This window comes from Amphiura filiformis, chromosome 10, assembly GCF_039555335.1.
Source record: "Amphiura filiformis chromosome 10, Afil_fr2py, whole genome shotgun sequence".
NCBI classification, from domain to species: Eukaryota; Metazoa; Echinodermata; class Ophiuroidea; order Amphilepidida; family Amphiuridae; genus Amphiura; species Amphiura filiformis.
Genome location: NC_092637.1, coordinates 49,200,523 through 49,219,203, shown reverse-complemented (window position 1 = coordinate 49,219,203; position 18,681 = coordinate 49,200,523). Strand labels below are relative to the sequence as shown.

The window sequence follows — 18,681 nt, the reverse complement described above, 5'->3', positions numbered from 1 at the left end:
CCTCTCATAGGATATGCCACTGCTTGCTTACTTGCTTGCTGTTTGTTTAGACAGTCACAATCTTGAGTTTGTAGTAATGTTAAGGGGGGTACTACACCTCTGGCCAATTTAGTGCCTATTTTTTGCATTTTTCTCAAAAATTATAGAGGCTTGGTGACAAGTAAGATATGTATATTATAGGGGCAAGGACTACAACTACTGCACTGAAAATTCAGCAACTCAAGGTAAGTAGTTATTGATTTATTGATCAAATATTGGGGTTCCCTCATTTTTTAATGTAACCCAACAACTGTTGTCTGTGCTGAAATAAAATTTCCAGTGCAGTAGTTGTAGTCTTTGCCCCTATAATATATACCTATCTTACTTGTCATTAATGCGCTGTACTTTGAGAAAAAAATGCAAAAATAGGCACAAAATTGGGCAGGGGTGTAGTACTCCCTTAAAAGTCTTGGCTTTTACAATCATGTCATTGACCAAGTGAATGGAGCTGATCAGTGATCAAGATAACAAGAATGACGATAGTCAAGAGATCATTATAACATTTGATTATTCACTCGGTCGGACATCCGGGAACATTGTCCCATTCGTCCCCTTTGCACAAGCGAGCGCATAGCAACCAGCTCGAGAAAGGGAAACTGCACATGCGCACACTGGTTTTACAAGGCTATTTCCCCTTTGTGACGTCAGCCCGACCAAGAGAATGGTGACGATAAAGAAACAAACTAGACTTAGCTGTGGTTCTAAGACCACGAACACAGCCGTGTTGTGGCCCCTTAATGACCTTTGACCCCAAAATATATGAAAACCCCATAGACATTGGTTAATGTCAATGCACGTGTGCATGTGACATCACTCTGCTATGTTATTTGTGCCAGAAGAGGCATTTAGAAGGAATTTCGTTTTAGACCGGAAGTGACACCTTAATGACCTTTGATCTCAAATTAAAAAAATACCAGAGATACACTGGATAACCACAATTCAGGTGTGAACAAACCGTTACTGTCCTATGTTTTGTTTAGCTAATAAAAAAATTTGAAGGTATTTCGTTTTATACCGGAAGTGACCCTTTAATGACATTTGACCCCAAATCTGTGTACACCCCGTAGACACTGGGTAATGACAATGCATGTGTGCAAGTGGCGTCACTATCCTACGTAATTTGTGGGAGAAGATGCATTTTAAAGGTATTTCGTTTTATACCGGAAGTGACCCCTTAATGACCTTTGACCCAAATTTAGAAAATACCACATATACACTGGGTAACAACAATTCATGTGTGAACATACCGTTACTGTCCTATGTTTTGTTTAGCAAATAAAAAAATTTGAAGGAATTTCGTTTTATACCGGAAGTGACCCCTTAATGACCTTTGACCCCAAATCTGTGTACACCACATAGACACTGGGTAATAACAATTCATGTGTGCAAGTGGCGTCGCTGTCATACGTAAGTTGTGGGAGAAGATGCATTTTTAGTTGAAATCACGTTTTTGACCCCTATGACCCTTGCGTGACCTTTGACCCCACAAGTTTCATGTGACATGTAGGGGCACGGTCAATGATCTTTGCGACCAAGTTAGGTCAAAATCGATGTAAGCGTGTGAGTTCTAGAGCAAATGTAATGGTTGACAGAAGAAGAAAGAAAGAAAGAAAGAAGAAAGAACCTGTAAGAAAAAAGACACAGCCGTGACTAACGTCACGGCTGTGTAACAACTAATAAAATATATAAAGACATTAAAAATGCACATTAACTACTTACGTATTGGAGGTGCTTCTACCGTCATGCCTGAAGGGGAAATAAATATATCAAATTTAATGCCATTGCCACTCTGGGTTACTCCTTCATGTAATTATACACGAAATTAGGGTTAGGGTTAGGATTAGGGTTAGGATTAGGGTTAAGATTAGGGTTAGCTTACAGTCACGAAATAATTACATGAAGGACCAAACTAATTTGTGTGTATGATGTTTTCTTTTCAAAACACTACACTTTCATAAAGAATAAAAATTCCTTTAAAAAAGGAATGGGGTGCCCAATGTGAGCTTGGACGTGAAATGGCATCGTGTGTAGATTTGGTATTATAATGAGTTTTTTCTAGGGAAGAGTAGAACATGATCAAATGCAAGAGAAATGTGTTACATGCATGTATTACCACTAAATGTTACCAGCCTGACAGGGTAAGCAACCAATTAAAGTCGATCGTTCGATTTGAACTTTTAGATATATCCAAAAGTCCCGACACATTGGAATCTCATAATTGGAAACGCTAAATTTCATTAATCAACCAGTCGGGATTTATAATTTTGCAATTGTACTTGTTTTGGCAGACTGTCAGGTTTAGAAGAATAATGTTTTTTTTTAAATAATGTTAAATGAATGGAACTATTCAGTTTGCGTTTAATACCAAATAATGTTAGCATGTTAGTCCATCTGACTGCTCACTACTTCGACTACATCAGATATCATTATGTAGCAACATTAATTTTGAGTTATATGCTTTCTTTCTACCCGGCTTTCATGATTGCTAAACAAGCACCACATCTAGGTTAGTCCTATAAAAGAAAACCCGATTTTTAAGCAATAATGTTTTTGTTGCTTTGTGCCAAAAAGGGTCGAAGGTAGGGAGTAAAATAACATGTAAACTGGGTGGGCACGTGTATATCAATTTGCCTCGTACTCAAATTGTTGGAAAGTTCAAATCCCTGCACGAACATATTTATCTCACATTTCTTGTCTTAGGGAACAACCTAAACGTCCTATTAAGCTAAAGTCCGTTCGTTGGGATGTTGACCATCCCCCTCCCTGAAGCGTAACTTGTAAAAAGTTGAGAAATTCCAATCCGTATTTCTACATAGATTATTGATCACGTTTAAACTACTGTATCATGGCCCTTGTAGCCTATGCACAAATTTTACATATTGGTACATAGTGCATATCAATTTACCTCATACTCAAATTCAACGGACTCATCAAAACTGATGACTCATGGGATCAAGCAAAATGAGTCTGAAGTCGATCAGAATCAAAATTCAGTTTTCAATCGCATTATATGAGCCATTCTCAGAGCTCTATTTTGCTGAAACCCCGTCATAATTAGAATTACGGTTCTTGAGATATGGTCATTTTAGTGTTGCTCAGAACAGTAAAATACAAAAGAAGTTGAATGCTATATTGGTTATATCTCAAAATCAGTATTCGCGACATCCGACTCATTTTGCTTGATCACATTAATTACTCGATTTGAAATCGGTTTGATGGAACCACTGTGAAAAATCAATATCGATATTTCACTGGTATTTTTTTTACAAACGTATCGGACCTTTTTATGCCCTTTGACCCCTTCTACTGAACGGACTTTTGTTATGACGTGACGAACCTTTGGTTTGTGTCATATCTCCTGGATGGAGCAGTGATAGAGCCTGGAACAATAAATTTTATTCTGGGGAAAAGTGATCATCAGAAAATCACACACAAAATAATCACACTATTCCGAATTTCAAACTTATTTAAAAATATTTCTCACAGCAAATATTGTTATCTTTAATTGCAAAACCATAATCCACCAACATAACTATTATTATCATACAATAAAATACATATAAAACCTTTGCTTTCAAAATATAATTACAAAAAACTCAGTACTTTGTTATGTTAAATAATAAAAAATCAAGCTGATTATCTCAATGCATAATGTATTAATGCAAAAGAGTAAAATGCCACCAGCATGCCCAGCATGAATACGTTTTGCATTTTCTTTCGTCACCGCAGGTGAATGCACGATTATATATTCAAGGAAAAAAGTTTGCATTATATTTGCATCTTTGTGATCCATTGTACATGCCGTACAAGAACCAGTAAATATTATTGTTTATATCTCTCTAAACATAATGTTAAAGAGTGAAAAGCTCCCTCTCTATAAGTGAGAAGAGTCAAAATCACTCCTAAAGAGTGACACAACTCCTAAAAGAGCGAAAACAACTCTTTCAAGATATAAGGAATATTACTCGAAAAGGAGTATAATGGCCCTTATACATCATACCTTGAAAGAGTGGTTTTCACTCTTTTAGGAGTGATTTTACTATTCTCACTGTTCAGGAGGGTGAGTTTTTCACTCTTTTATATTAACTTGCATACACGAGAAAATAGGCCTAAAGCCATTTGAGCAAACATGTGTTAAAAACTAACATGCCATTATTAAACAACATTTGCTTTATTAAAACGATGTGTAAAAACTAACAGCGTTCGCGTGCATGACGCACATTTCAGTAGATTATGCACAAGCAATAAAGGCCTACATTATGATATGGTCACTCTAACGTGAAATTAATACTTGGTTAACAACAACCCTTTCATCTTACCATGCTTACTAAATACTTTAGCTCAAAACTCCCCCGTCATAAATGCAATGTCTAATTTCCACCCTATTTTGAATTTTTGATTGTTGTTTTTTGAGAACAAGTAAAACAAAAGGTAGCATGCACCTAAAGCTGCTTAAACTGATCTGTACTTTTCAAGACTGTTCACAGGCGCTCAGCCATCTTTTGCAATACCAGACATAACGTGGACAGTGCCTTAAAAATTGAAGCAGAATGACCTGTGAAAAAAAAATAATGACATGTCATAATATATTCACCTTAATATCTTTCACCTGTTTTAGTACAAACAATAGTACTAAGACATATTCTACTATTGACTGGTTAAAACAGGTGAAAGATTAGGATGACAAATATAATACACCAGTGATTTTGGTTGTTTTTTTCACAGGTCTTATGCTTCGATTTTTCAAGGCACTGTCCACGTAATGACCGCGTTAGTCATAGAAAAATAACATCCCCAAATACAGGATTGAAAAACAGAATGACATGTGAAAAAAAATCACCTTAATATCTTTCACCTGTTTTAGTACAAACAATAGTACTAAGACATATTCTACTATTGACTGGTTAAAACAGGTGAAAGATTAGGATGACAAATATAATACACCAGTGATTTTGGTGGGTTTTTTTCACAGGTCTTATGCTTCAATTTTTCAAGGCACTGTCCACGTAATGACCGCGTTAGTCATAGAAAAATAACATCCCCAAATACAGGATTGAAAAACAGAATGACATGTGAAAAAAAAAATCACCTTAATATCTTTCACCTGTTTTAGTACAATAGTACCAAGACATATTGTACTATTGACTGGTTAAAACATTAGGATGAGGATGACGAATATAATATGACCAGTGATTTTGGCTTTTTTCACAGGTCTTCATGCTTCGATTTGTAAGGCACTGTCTACGAAATGACCGCGTAAGTCATAGTAGAATAACATTCCCAAATACAGGACGAAACTTTCAAATAGCATGGTGGTTTGGTACATACATGGTATATTATCATTATAAAAACAATTTACCAGGTATGCGTGATATAAAAACTTTAAAAAAAATCCTTTTCACACAGATTCTGTTCATACATGCAAAGATAGCGGCATAAATATCAAAAATACATTCATAAAACAACATCTGCATTTGTTTTCATCTCACCTCTTACCGTAAACGTTCACCTAATGGCGCTATGGGCTCTCTTGACATAACTGGAATTTTAGACACAACCTATTAAGTGCCCTTCCATAAAAATCTCACCAGCAAATAAGGACACGTACCCGTAATTCTTGTTGGGATTTGTAGAGGAGGGAGCAGCTTTCTATTTGTACATGGAATTTACTCCAAGCTCAAGGCAAAGGGCCCAGCGGCGCCATTAGTCGAACGTTTACGGTATTATGTGAAATAATGCCGCGCTCCTTAAAGAGTTGTAAAATACATATAAAATGACCATTCTTTAGGATATCACAAACGTTAAGACCCGTTACCCTGGTTACCAGCCTTGTTCTAAGAGTAGTTTTTAGAATTTAAGAGGATATTTGTGACCGTCCACGGCGAATGAGCCGTAAATTCCTCCCCGGTCAATTTTGTTTTATTTCGTGTTTAAAAATAAACATCATAAACTTAAAATGGTATATCATTTGACTTCAAACGATATCCAGAAGCGGAGTTATGGTTAGTTAAACTTTGCGCCTTCAACAAAATTATAGCTTTTTTCGTTTCTATGTGTGTCTCTTTTTCAACATTGCCGGCAATAAATATCAAACAGTCATAATTGGCGGTCATTTCAAATCATCCCCAAGTCAACGAGGTTTAAGAAGTGTTCTCTCATTGTTAATTGTTGGTTATGCATACCTATACAAATAACCCACCACTTGAAAAGGATTTAGCAAAAGCAAACAAAGACCAGAGCTATTAAAAGTTCTATAGCCATCTAAGGTAGAAGCTTATTATCCACTTCAATAATAGGATTATTGATTGGTGTTGTGACTATCAAAATAAGACGGATGTCGCGCCAGCTTAAGTGACCGATGAATACGACCTTCGTACACATTTTACACCATTACTCAGAATACAATTTAGGGAATTTACGGCTCGTTTGTGCTGCCGGGTCACATTTGGTAAATCAAGTTCCAGGAAGAAAAAAAACCACTGACTCACATCGATCTATAATTTCTTTGTCTTAAAGCTTACAACAGGGTTGGTAATAAAGGCATTTGATATCCCAAAGAATAACCGTAAGCTGACGATAAGAAATAAATAAACCCAAATTTATCATCAATATCTGTGATTAGATCTTCTTTCTAGACCTGTAAGAACACCCGGGCAGACGTAGTTGTCATGCCGAAACAGACAACACTATAAATATATACATAAAATTAAAAAAGCAGCAGAAAAAATAAAAAGCAATAAATTAGGGGTTGACTTGATCGATCGCGGCAACAACGTTCATACTACAGAGCATTCGGATATTGTAATTCTCAAAATAATCACAAAATTTAGGATAAACGTTCATGTGATTTTCCTATTTTTTCTGTCTGTCCTGCGACCGTCACACACTAAAACAGCCGGGCCTAAGCGTTATAACACCGGCTATCGACCAATCACGTGCGCCGTTAGATCATATTGTGTACATTATTTGAACAGTTTTGCCCAACATGGCCTAATACCGTAACCACTCGGGCATAAGCACACCCTAAATATGAAATTCTATAAACCCACCCTACATGTAAATATACGAGATTCTATTCTAAATAAGGTTCATGAACGTCAAAGCCTAAAGTGAGCTTAGGTTGCGCAAGTTTCTGTACACGTGAAACAAAAGTGAAAGACACTAAAACAAAATTGAAAAAGTGGTCGGAGAATCATGTTTAGTGTATCTGATACACACTGGCAAGATGCGACTTTATTCCCGCAAGTCATATACCCAATTGAATGACAAAACTTTAGAAAATGACCAATTTGGTTTTCCTTCTTCATGGTAATTCCCGCAGCCTGTTGTAACGGGCTTACTGCAGCGTGACAAATTAACGCTCACTACGCCGTGTCACAATTTGCGTGTTTCGTGAGAAAAAGTCATGGGACATTTTGTCATTTATGAAATGTTCTCTGGTTTTCTTTTTTCATCCAAATTGGTACCAAGCATAATAAGTTGAGGACAATAAAGTCATATCGTACCAAATGAGGTATAAAATACGCATAACAAAATTCTCCATCTATGGACTACTTTATTTGATAATTAAAGTTTAGTGTCTTTAAGAAATCGTTTTGTTTTGAGTGTTTGTGCGCATATTGCTCACATGTTGGCCTACGGTATATCATGCAATAGATTGAAAGACTTAAGATGACACATGCACTTGTCTCAAAAGGAATTGACTTAGTGCATGTATTAGACTAGTAATAGTATGGACGCGGTTCTTTGAAACTTTCACTGCTATTTTAAGGTTACACCCATGTAACGGTCCTAATTTTTCGCTCAGACTAATCAATTTTGCGGATATTAACCACAAACAGTATAGGGAAATAAGGCGAGGAGTATAAAAATCAAACTTAAAATAAAGATGCACTTATTGTAAATAGTCCTCCTTGAAGAATAGTTACCCCTCCCAAGTAAAAACCCGCACCCGTATCGGCAAAAATAAAACAGAAATTCACTAATGGAATGTTTTATCTATCGCACTGGCCGACCGATCGCGTAAATCACGTGATGCAATACAGATTGATCGGCGAATGAAGTACTCATGTGATGATGACGTCATTCAATTAACCAATCAGAACCCGACTTCATGTTACCCCAGGCATGTTACCGCCATTTATAAACTGTGCCAAATCGAGCAGTGCGTATCAGATATTGGGATTTTATCAGTTTGCCCACAAAGTACATGGCAACTGGTCCGGGCAACTGGTAATGAACAACACATGGTACTGCGGCATTACTTGGGATGGGAATCCCCGGGGGAGTCTAGACCTATACACTCTTAGAAAAAATGATGTAAGTAGAACCTAAAACTGTTCTTAACCTGTCCTGTATGTAGAACCAGAAAGAACCATTTTAGTCATAAAAAAAGTTCAAAATGAAAAAAGAACCATTGGGGTCTTGCAATTCCATAGAACCGTTTTCTAATCACGTCGTTCCATCTTGTTTCCAGATCCCTTTTCTCTCGATTCTACACACAGACAAGAAACCATTTTGCTAAGAGTGTACTGATATCTTATAACCATAAAATGTTAATAAAAAAGGATTCCACTAACGTCTTGTGCCTTCCGTTATTTCAGCTGAAAAACAAAAGTAAAAAGTAATATTAGTGAACAAGCAAGATGGAAAGTTAATCAATGTACTAGTATTCGATAGTGTAAATTTGTGGAATTAAATCCCCATGTAAACGGTTTGTTCCAGAACCCCGGACCAGAACCCTTCTTTATTGGATCCCGGGGATTGGATCCACTTAAGTACACTTTTCAAACCGACGCAGCCACAAATAACTTCTTTTTTTTCGATAGCGCAGTTTTATTTTGATTTTAAAGGTAGCTGCTGATTTTGAAAAAAGATAAACAAACTATCTAAGGCTTTGAAATGGACTTTTAGTCGACTTTGAAGTGCGTTTAACACCTATAAATTGGATATGCCAATGTATGCCAGTTAAAGTGGATCGACTTTGTACGTACGCTCCAAAAAGTACATTTCTGTGAACGTTATCACATAAAAGTCGACGATTTAAAGACGCGTGAATTCTTTTAAAAGCGGACCTTTTGGTTTCTGAGCGTTTTTAAAATAATTATCAAATAAAATGTTCTTTTATGGAGGAAACACTTTTTGTGCTTGTGTTATTGTTAATTGATACGATTAATTCTGTATAATTCTATTCAATGTCATCAATAAACTTACTCAACAACAATTCTAGAGTTCCCCTTTCCACCGTGACCGACTGAAATCGTCCGCCATCAATCGCCGTCGCTAATAGTTCAAATACAATTTGTGACATGTCTTCGCGGGCAAAGTCGTACAACTCATCCGTCGAGGGCGAAGTTGTGCCTTCGGGTACTGTAATCATACCATCTGGGACGTTGTAGAAAAAGCTTGTGAACTTGACAAAAACGTTTTCACCAAACGGCCCACGTCTACATGAGAGAAAAACAATAATCAATATGGTCACATATACTTATTAGTTAATAATTGGGGGAAATGTGTCTCTGGTCACCCGGGCGCGTTCATAAAATCTCCTTTTCTTCGTTTTCCTCGATTTGTTTTGGTATTTTTATTTTTATTTATTTTTTTGAAGTTTTTTATTCCCTGTTCTTGGAACTGGTGGAGGGAGAAAAAACATACACAATGGGCCACCAGTTCCTAACGATCATGAATTAAAACATAATATTATAGTCAAAATTTTTAAGAACAGGTACAAAGGACAATCACAAAAGAGACAAAGACGATGGACAAAGAGAACGTTCACTCTTACAAACAAAACACAAGCACCAGTCTTGTGTCAAACAAGTGCACACATTACTTGGTTACACCCATCTTGATCCTGCCATAATCAGTTTGAAAAAAAATTGAAGAAAAGGACAACAATTTAAGATGCTTCAAGATTAATGGTCCATTTTTTTGAAATGGAGCCGCAGTTTACCTTTACTTTCAGCAATTTTATACTCAATTTTGTGCTTCAATTTGACCATATTCAGAAAAGCATTGAAACTAAGGTTAGTCTGTTTAAATCTGCACTTATTAATGTAAAATTTAAGGCACAGAAAAAGGAAATTAATACACAGGTCATGTTCTGAGGTATCCCTGATACCAAACATTTTATCAAATTTGGAAAATGTAAAAGAATCCCCAGTGACACTGTTGATATAAAAACATAGTTCATCCCACATGGGAGACACATTCTTGAGTTTTGGTATTTTTTCTGAAATTAACTAGCAAATTTATCAAATAGTCCGATAATAATCGAAAATCATTCGGACAAAACAAACAAACAAACTCATCAAGTACCGCATTGCATTCCGGGATTGCATTTTCAACCTTCAATGAGACCAGAAACATTTTTTACCTAATAAGGGCTGACATATATTTGTTTGCCATAAAATGCCAAAATACAGTTCACACCTTCAATGCATGCACCCTACTCTTTCAAAACTGACTGCGGGCCACAGGTATGACATGACTCTCTGTATCGACGGCTTAACATCCCTTCCGAATATAATCTAGTTTATTTATCCAACTTGTTAACGTAAGTCTGAATTTAATCTACATATGCAATGTTGCCGATTAATTTCAGACTTCTTTATTCCTAAATCAATATCCCATGCAGCCACCACCAGGAACTGAACCTAGTACCTCATGTAACAAATTAGTTAAGTTACTTAGATAACCTAACAGTCAGGCCACGACGGTCCCATCATGCACCATACATACCTGAATTCATCTATTTCAGTCTTCCAGTACACATATTCGGTGCTACCCCATCGGAATATATTATCCAACTGTAAATAATAACAACGACGTCATTGCAAAATTAAGTTAGCTCAATCGTTAAGGCGTTCGACTATGGTGCGGGAGGTTGCGGGTTCGAACCCTGGCGGTGCCTAGTATGCTCTCGTGGAGAAAATGATTTAGCTTGAAATTCCCCTGGACAAGGAACTCACTGCTAATTTGTCTCGTTGTAACCCGTACGAAACTCGGGGAGCTGATCCTGGTTGCGATGGTTATTTGTGGAATGTCTAGGGTGTGCGCTCTTGAAGCAGCAAAATCCCTGAATTGTTGTTTAATGGTTTATGGAATGATGTGGGGCCGTAGTGGTCAGCGACAACCTGTAAAGTGTGCTGAGGCTTGTGGATCAACGTCTAGGCGTTGTGCCTGTGCGTAGCGCACTATAAATCACTGCGCTTAATTATCATTTTGACACCAATTTTATTTTTCAAAGACAAATACACAAACAATATCTTGCTTCATGGACTCAGCCTATATACCTGGTATAGGAAAATGCAAAAAAACCCAAAATGGTTATTTACAGAAGCTTTTAAAGTCTAAAATGGTTCTCTTTGTCCTTTATATAATTTTAGGTTCTCTTTGGATCTTTTTATTTCTTCTAAGAGTACACTTACATCTCGGATAACGTTATATTGTATCTCTGTTCTCTCTGGAGATGACGGGAAGTCAAATGCCATTTGCCAATCCAAATCGAGACTTATCTGTGCCAATGTGGTTATCATTTCTATAACATAAAATAACAAATAAAAGACATTATTATGGCTAAATTGCTTGAAAGCATAAAAACTAAGTCTCGCACGACGAATTAATTACACAAATTGATAAACAAGTGAAGAAACAGGGACTTACTGTATTAATGTCCTTAATTGCTGTAAGTGGCGCTGGCGTAGCCGGAATTTTACTGAAGGGGACGGATTTTTTTTTTGGGGGGGACACAATTGTTACAAGCGGCCTAATCTTAAATATCATGCCAATGATCATCCCGTATAGGAGGGGACAAGAGTAGGAGCTACAAGGAAACATGTTTCATGTGCATGATGTGCGGGGATCAACTATCCCCTTGCCCCTTTCCCTTGGTTATGACACTGCTTGCTTGTTTGCTTGCTGTTTGTTTAGACAATCTTGAGTTTGTAGTAAGAAGTCTTGGTTCTTACAATCATGTCATTGACCAAGTGGAGCAACAAGAACGACCATGGTCCACTGTTGTTTGATGGGATCATTAATTAGTTTGTCAAACAAAACATCATGTACAACCATATTTTAGGCTTAAACAGCTTAAAGTGATATCAAGCTAATGTATACAGATGCTTTTGAGTCATTTTCAATTTTAATTTTCCCTCTTTTACAAATTATTCACTTTTATAGCATTTTTTAAAGCTTTTTCGGATATAAAATGTTTAATGACAAAATTGGTGGCGCTATTTAGTTACTGGAAATTGCTCTTTCAAGCTTTTAATACAAATAATTCCTTTTGTTTGATAAAATATGTTTATAAAATTTCCTTGTTGCTTGTTTCACATATTCCAGCTGTTTTAATGGTAGTATTAATCACCTACCCCATGCAAATAAAGAAATATGATTTAGGATAAATAGCGCCATCTATAGTTTGTATTTAGTTAATAATGAATCCAATTCTATATACATCAAACAACCGTGGGTCAAGGAATGATTCTAGCATTTGGTGACGATAAAGAAACAAACAAGTAGTTACAAATAAATAAATACATTAACAAAATATACACATTAAACTACTTACGTATTGGAGGTGCTTCTACCATCATGCCTTGTGGACGTTGAGGAGGCGGTCCTGAAGGGGAAATAAATATATCAAATTTAATGCCATTGCAACTTTAACCAAACTAATTTGTGTATAAGATCCTTTTTCATAACACTACACTTTCATAACGAAACAGGGCAGGTACATGTATAACCACTAAAGGTTACCAGCCCGAGAGGACATGTCAGGTTAACCAATAATGTCGATCGTTCGATTTGAACTTTTAAATATACCCAAAAGTCCCGACACAATTGAATCTCATTGGAAAGGCTAAATTTCATTAATCAGCCAGTCGGGCTTCATACGTTTTGCAATTGTACTTGTTGTCGGGCGGGTTAAGAAAAATAATATTTAACCCCACGTGCTTTTTATATAATGTAAATCGAATCAGATGTCCAACCTGTTTCGCTAGATGGACGACAGAATGTCTATTATCCCCGAAAGCTATCCAGTTTGCGCTATTAAGTTTGCGTTTAATACCCAATATGTTAGCATGGTTAGTCCATCCGACTGTTCACCACTATATCAGATATATATCTACTAAATATGTTACTTTTTATACATTATAGGAACATTAATTTTAAAAGGTCTATTCTTTCTTTCTATCCGGCTTGGGCGATTGCTTAACATGTACCACGTCCAGTTCGTTCCTATAGGGCTATCGGTGCCCCGGATAGGTGCCCCGATATAGTTAGCGATGGCTTTATCTACCGTATCCATTGGTATCCTGGCGATATATCCGGAAGTCTGGGTAGAAATAGCTCATTGAAAATAATAGTAAACGAGCTTGAATTCGATGTAGTTGAAAAACGCAAAAAAGGGTTACTGCTTTTACTGTTGGATTTGTTCATGTTCAGTTGTCAAAAATTAAACATATAGGCTACTCCGATTTAACTGAAAAGCGTATCAAATTATGTGGTCGTAAGTGATGCGAAGTGATTGTAAGTGATTTTTAAAAGTTGCTTAAAATTTGTTTTTTGCTGTGTGCCAAAGAGGACCGAAGCTCAATTTTCACGTTATACAAGGGTCCAAAATTAATGTTGCTCCGATTTTCATGAACGAAAGTGCTTGCCTGCTGTCACTCCGCAACCACAAGTGGTAAACGCATATAAAATTTATATTTTTGTGATCCTTAGGCCCTATATCCATAGGCTGTTCCCTTGTGGCGTGTGCCCTTGTTCCGTGTTCACTTGTTCCCATGTGACCTGCCACACAGACAACGAACCTAAGCAAAACAAAGGTTCGTTGTCTGTGTGGTAGGTCACTTGGGAACAAGTGAACACGGAACAAGGGCACACGCCACAAGGGAACAGCCTATGGATATAGGGCCTTACAATCAGATCAGACAAGGCAGATAATTTCATCTATTTTTGAGTGAAATCGAAGCATGTTTAATGTTGACACCTGTATACTCCTAATGACCATTTTTGGGTCATTTTGAGAGTCAAAATAAGGCTTGGTAATCCCTTTGTTTTAAATTCAGCGGGTCCAAATTAGTTGAGTTTCCTATGCTACCAACATACTAAACAAATACCTTTAATAGGAAATCTGATTTATTGAAATTTTGTCTGGTCTGTGAGATTTCAGTGAAACAATAGGCTATACATTCTAGACTAGAGACTATAGCGCAACTAAACATCAGCAAGATTTCAGCAAGATGCTCAGTCAGTAGACAACATACACACATAACAGTAAGAGCAAACAGTTGCATATTATTAACGAACGACTTACGCATCATGGAAGGTCCACCTGCCGTATTAGGAGGGGAAAATATTCATGCATACATTTTAATAACATTATACTAGTAAACAAGCTAAAGTGAATAGACTTTTGAGGACATTTACCCTCGGAATTACTGACGCAGAGAAGTTGAGAGAACAGTGCAAGGCGTCCATTTTGGTTCATACACCATTGAAGGTGTACAAAGAGAATAAGATTATGTGTAAGGCGTACATTTGGTTTGTTACTTCATTGAAGGTGTAAAAGAGGATAAGATTACATGTAAGGCGTACATTTGGTTTGTTACTTCATTGAAGGTGTACAAAGAGGATAAGATTATGTGTAAGGCGTACATTTGGTTTGATATACCATTGAAGGCCTACAAAGAGGATAATAAGATTATGTGTAAGGCGTACATTTGGTTTGTTACTTCATTGAAGGTGTACAAAGAGGATAAGATTATGTGTAAGGCGTACATTTGGTTTGATACTTCATTGAAGGTGTACAAAGAGGATAAGATTATATGTAAGGCGTACATTTGGTTTGATACTTCATTGAAGGTGTACAAAGAGGATAAGATTATGTGTAAGGCGTACATTTGGTTTGATACTTCATTGAAGGTGTACAAAGAGGATAAGATTATGTGTAAGGCGTACATTTGGTTTGTTACTTCATTGAAGGTGTACAAAGAGGATAAGATTATGTGTAAGGCGTACATTTGGTTTGATACTTCATTGAAGGTGTACAAAGAGGATAAGATTATGTGTAAGGCGTACATTTGGTTTGATACTTCATTGAAGGTGTACAAAGAGGATAAGATTATGTTCACAGAAGACAACGTTTTAGCTCTCTCTGTTCCAATTACTTGTCGGACTAAAATAATCTTAAAATTTTTTTCAGTCTATAATTTTTCTATGAGAGAAGAGCGCCAAAATGTACACCTTAATCAATACATAGGCCAATTGATGGTTTCAATGCGTTCGTTACCGAACAAGGATGAAACATTTACTTGGAACATTTACTGGCAAACTTTTGGCAGGATATAGATCAAGACTACTTTAGAACAAATAAGTATATTAGAGCAGGAATTATGCTCGTAGGCCGTCATTTCTATACAAATATGTACTAGTAGATTGCTCCCGTGGCTCTGAAAAGAGCCGTCAAATGGAATCTATAATAACTGTTCCTGGAGCTCGTGACGGACAGACTACTCTTATCATTTCAAGGCATTTGAAGTACTGCGGCCTGTTAGTTCCCGGTGTTAGTTATAAAGGAATTTGAGGTTTAGATTTTCCAAATTGAAATCTAAATGATTTAAATTAAAAATCGTTCAAATTTAAATCGTTTATTAACCATAATGCAGAATTTCGAGTATTTACAAATAGAAAAAGTGAAGTGTTTATTCCGCTTGTTTACCTTCTTCAGTAGCTTCTCGGCCGAGAAATCCATCTAATGATCCTACAAAGAACATGGCCAGGAAGAACGCAAATGCTGCAGCTAATATCATCACTATGAAACAGAGTATGGAGAGACAGATGCATTTACAGTCGGTTTTACGTTTGAATTTCTTGCGACTCTCCGCTCTTGTCGTCTCGTCGTCTACACCCTCGTGTTGCACAAATCTGAATTTGTCTTCTGCGTCACTGAAATATTTGTAAACAATTACGTGTTATTAAAATGGTTGGAATGGTATTATTTGTTTTTAAATAATTTTAACGCGCAATATTAATGTGTTTTGATTACGTTGGTTTTTATTGTACATGTACGTCAGATGTTATTGAAGACAATTACATTTTAAATAGAAATGCATTTTTACGATCGTATAATATTTCATGCGAATGGGAAATCAAATATTTGCCATTGACTGTATCTTTTTTTCTCTTCCATATCTCTTTTATGATCCTTACTATCGTGCTCACCATTTCTCTTTTTTCTCTCCCCTCTCATATCCCATCTATAACTCTTGTAACATTGCGTTAAATCTAATATTTTAGTATATATCATACAAGACGAAATAAGATTTTATGAACTATATTGCGCCAAAAAGAATCCTTACACTTGGAACAAAAATCCTGATATTAAAACGAAATATATTTGGGTAAATTAATTTTTTAACAGATGCACCTTGGATCGAGATGCACTATCTAATCCTGCACATTATGACACCACATTGAATCCAATGTGACCCCAAAAGGTAAAGTTGGGTTCAAAGCAAACAATAATACCTAAAATGTCCACTTACTTACTTGTGCTACGCTACATAATACCGTAAAGATGCGCCTAATGGCGCACATTACATGGCTCATTTCACCCACTGTAAATAGAGGGCTCTCTCCTCTGAAAATCCTACCAAGAGTTAAAGGCCCGTGTCCTTAATTGCTGGCGGGGTTTTAAGGAAGGGCACTTTTAGTTTGTGCCTTAAATTCAAGCTATCAGTGCCTATAGCCCATATTCGCCATTAGGCGAATCGTTACGGTATTAAAACAACAAACATTTTGCAAGGTGAGTTTTGACCATGTGGTCTGTCATACAGCTGCGGTATTATTTTGCCTTGTATGAACCAACAGAGGGCGTCCTGGATGTAAACATGTGATATCATAAATCAACTCATCTATTTTATACTGTACCCACCCATTCTCCATGTTAACCGCCGACTCATATTTACGATCTTCTGCAGGCGAATCGGGAGGTGTATATGTTGGCGTTTCTAGACCATCTGCGGGTGTTTCTACTTCGTAAGTGGCGTTGTCATAACCAGTTAATGTACCGCCTTCGTGGTTTTCATATTCAGTTGCCGTTTCCTATTGGAGGTAAACAAAATATTTTTTAAATACAGTGAATGGGTGATTTATGGGAGTACTAAGCTTGAATGAGTCCGTAGCTATACCCCATCTCCTACTAGGACCTTTAATCAAGCTAACCGTATTTGTGTTTAGGGATGGATTTGGGGATCTAGGCTACTTAGTTACGGGGTCTGAAATTGAACGTTAATTCGCGACCAGAAAAACGATGTATGATATCGAGGTTTAGTTTGGCTTCATGAAATCAAAATGTGAAATGAGAAGCTTAATTAATGCGCTGTTCCAGTTGAAATTCATACATCCCCTGTGGACGACATGATCTTAACCTTCCGCACAGGGAATTTCAAGTGGGGTTGGCTAAATGGATGGCTAGCTCCGTTTGAAATATTATACACCCTGTGTAGTAGATAATTTCACATTTTCCATAGGAGGTGTATCATGCATGGATTTCAACTGGAATAGCCCGATGTGTTGTTGGCTTTATTATAAAATGGATGTTGTTATGCAGATAATCCTTAACACCATTAATTCGTAATTTATTTCCATAATATTGGTATAGAATTTTCCATAAAATTAGTTGATTTACTTCAAAGCAATGAAAATGATTAATTCGCATGATAGTTAGTATCCCATACCACTTCAGTCAAACTCAATTCTTCCGGGTCCCTAGTGTCCGCCGTTTCGGTTGGATCATCATCTGGGTCCCCAATATCCACCTGCACGGTTGGATCAGTTGGTTCCGGCGTTGTTTGGCTATCTATCAACTGAGTTTCTTCGTTCTTAGTTAGAAACGAACACCATATAAACACGGGTTAGTTCGGCACCACATTTCAATAAGTCATTAAAAAGTACATCAACACTAGATTTGAAAATATCATGCAACACATATAACTGAAGGTAACTTTATTCGACAACGTTAATGGCGGCGCCCAGAGCCAATTGCAATATTAGAAATATAGAGTCATCTGTCGTTGTTCCTGACTGGTGACCCCAGGGGCTGGTAATAAATCACACACAACAAATGAGTATTCAGCACTGCAATCTGACAATTTGAGAGAACATCATAACAGTAAGTTGAGAAAGGATGATATATAGTATAGAATATAAAATTAATAATCTTAAATATTGATATATGGATTAATAGAATATGAAAAATGGTGTGTTAAAATGGTGTAGTATCATACATCACAGCACGTCATTAGGTGCAGCTGTGTAATACCTCATCATCATCGTTCCCGCCTAATTGTTCCATTTCAATCTCGTATGCCATAATAGGTTTGTCATGTTGCATACTGTTCGCGCTTCTTCTAGGTTTCACAGGCGGATCTGGGGAACGATATGGCTTTACATCGACTTCGTCTTTGCCGATGCCATCAGCCTCATCTTTGCCGGGGTTATCCTCGGGCTCAAGGGTCGCTATAGGGGTCGGTGGTGCTGGCCATGGTTCGTCGATAGTTGCGTTTAGTGTGTCGGCCATTTCTGGAGGGGTCGGGGGTTCTGGATCCTGTATTCCATATAGAGTTAAGAAAC

General features: G+C 36.9%; 1 protein-coding gene and 1 long non-coding RNA gene across 8 annotated transcripts in view; both read right to left on the bottom strand.

Moving 5' to 3' along the window:
• LOC140162994 (uncharacterized) overlaps positions 1–18,681 on the bottom strand; it is a 56,423-nt gene that overhangs the window by 7,223 nt on the left and 30,519 nt on the right. For 5 of the 7 annotated variants that reach the window (XM_072186326.1, XM_072186328.1, XM_072186330.1 and 2 more), the window contains 10 exons: positions 18,371–18,655; positions 17,787–17,930; positions 16,982–17,151; positions 15,767–15,993; positions 12,611–12,661; positions 11,469–11,578; positions 10,780–10,847; positions 9,253–9,485; positions 8,619–8,642; positions 1,759–1,785 (listed from right to left, as the gene is read on the bottom strand). In XM_072186326.1, coding sequence (XP_072042427.1) covers positions 1,759–1,785; positions 8,619–8,642; positions 9,253–9,485; positions 10,780–10,847; positions 11,469–11,578; positions 12,611–12,661; positions 15,767–15,993; positions 16,982–17,151; positions 17,787–17,930; positions 18,371–18,655 — 1,339 coding nt within the window. The remainder of the gene's footprint in view (positions 1–1,758; positions 1,786–8,618; positions 8,643–9,252; positions 9,486–10,779; positions 10,848–11,468; positions 11,579–12,610; positions 12,662–15,766; positions 15,994–16,981; positions 17,152–17,786; positions 17,931–18,370; positions 18,656–18,681) is intronic. The other 2 variants (XM_072186333.1, XM_072186332.1) reach the window with 2 other exon arrangements.
• LOC140162995 (uncharacterized) lies at positions 3,766–5,903 on the bottom strand. Its single transcript, XR_011860388.1, has 2 exons — positions 5,144–5,903; positions 3,766–4,648 (listed from the first exon to the last, which is right to left on the bottom strand). It is a non-coding gene; the product is annotated as an uncharacterized lncRNA (long non-coding RNA).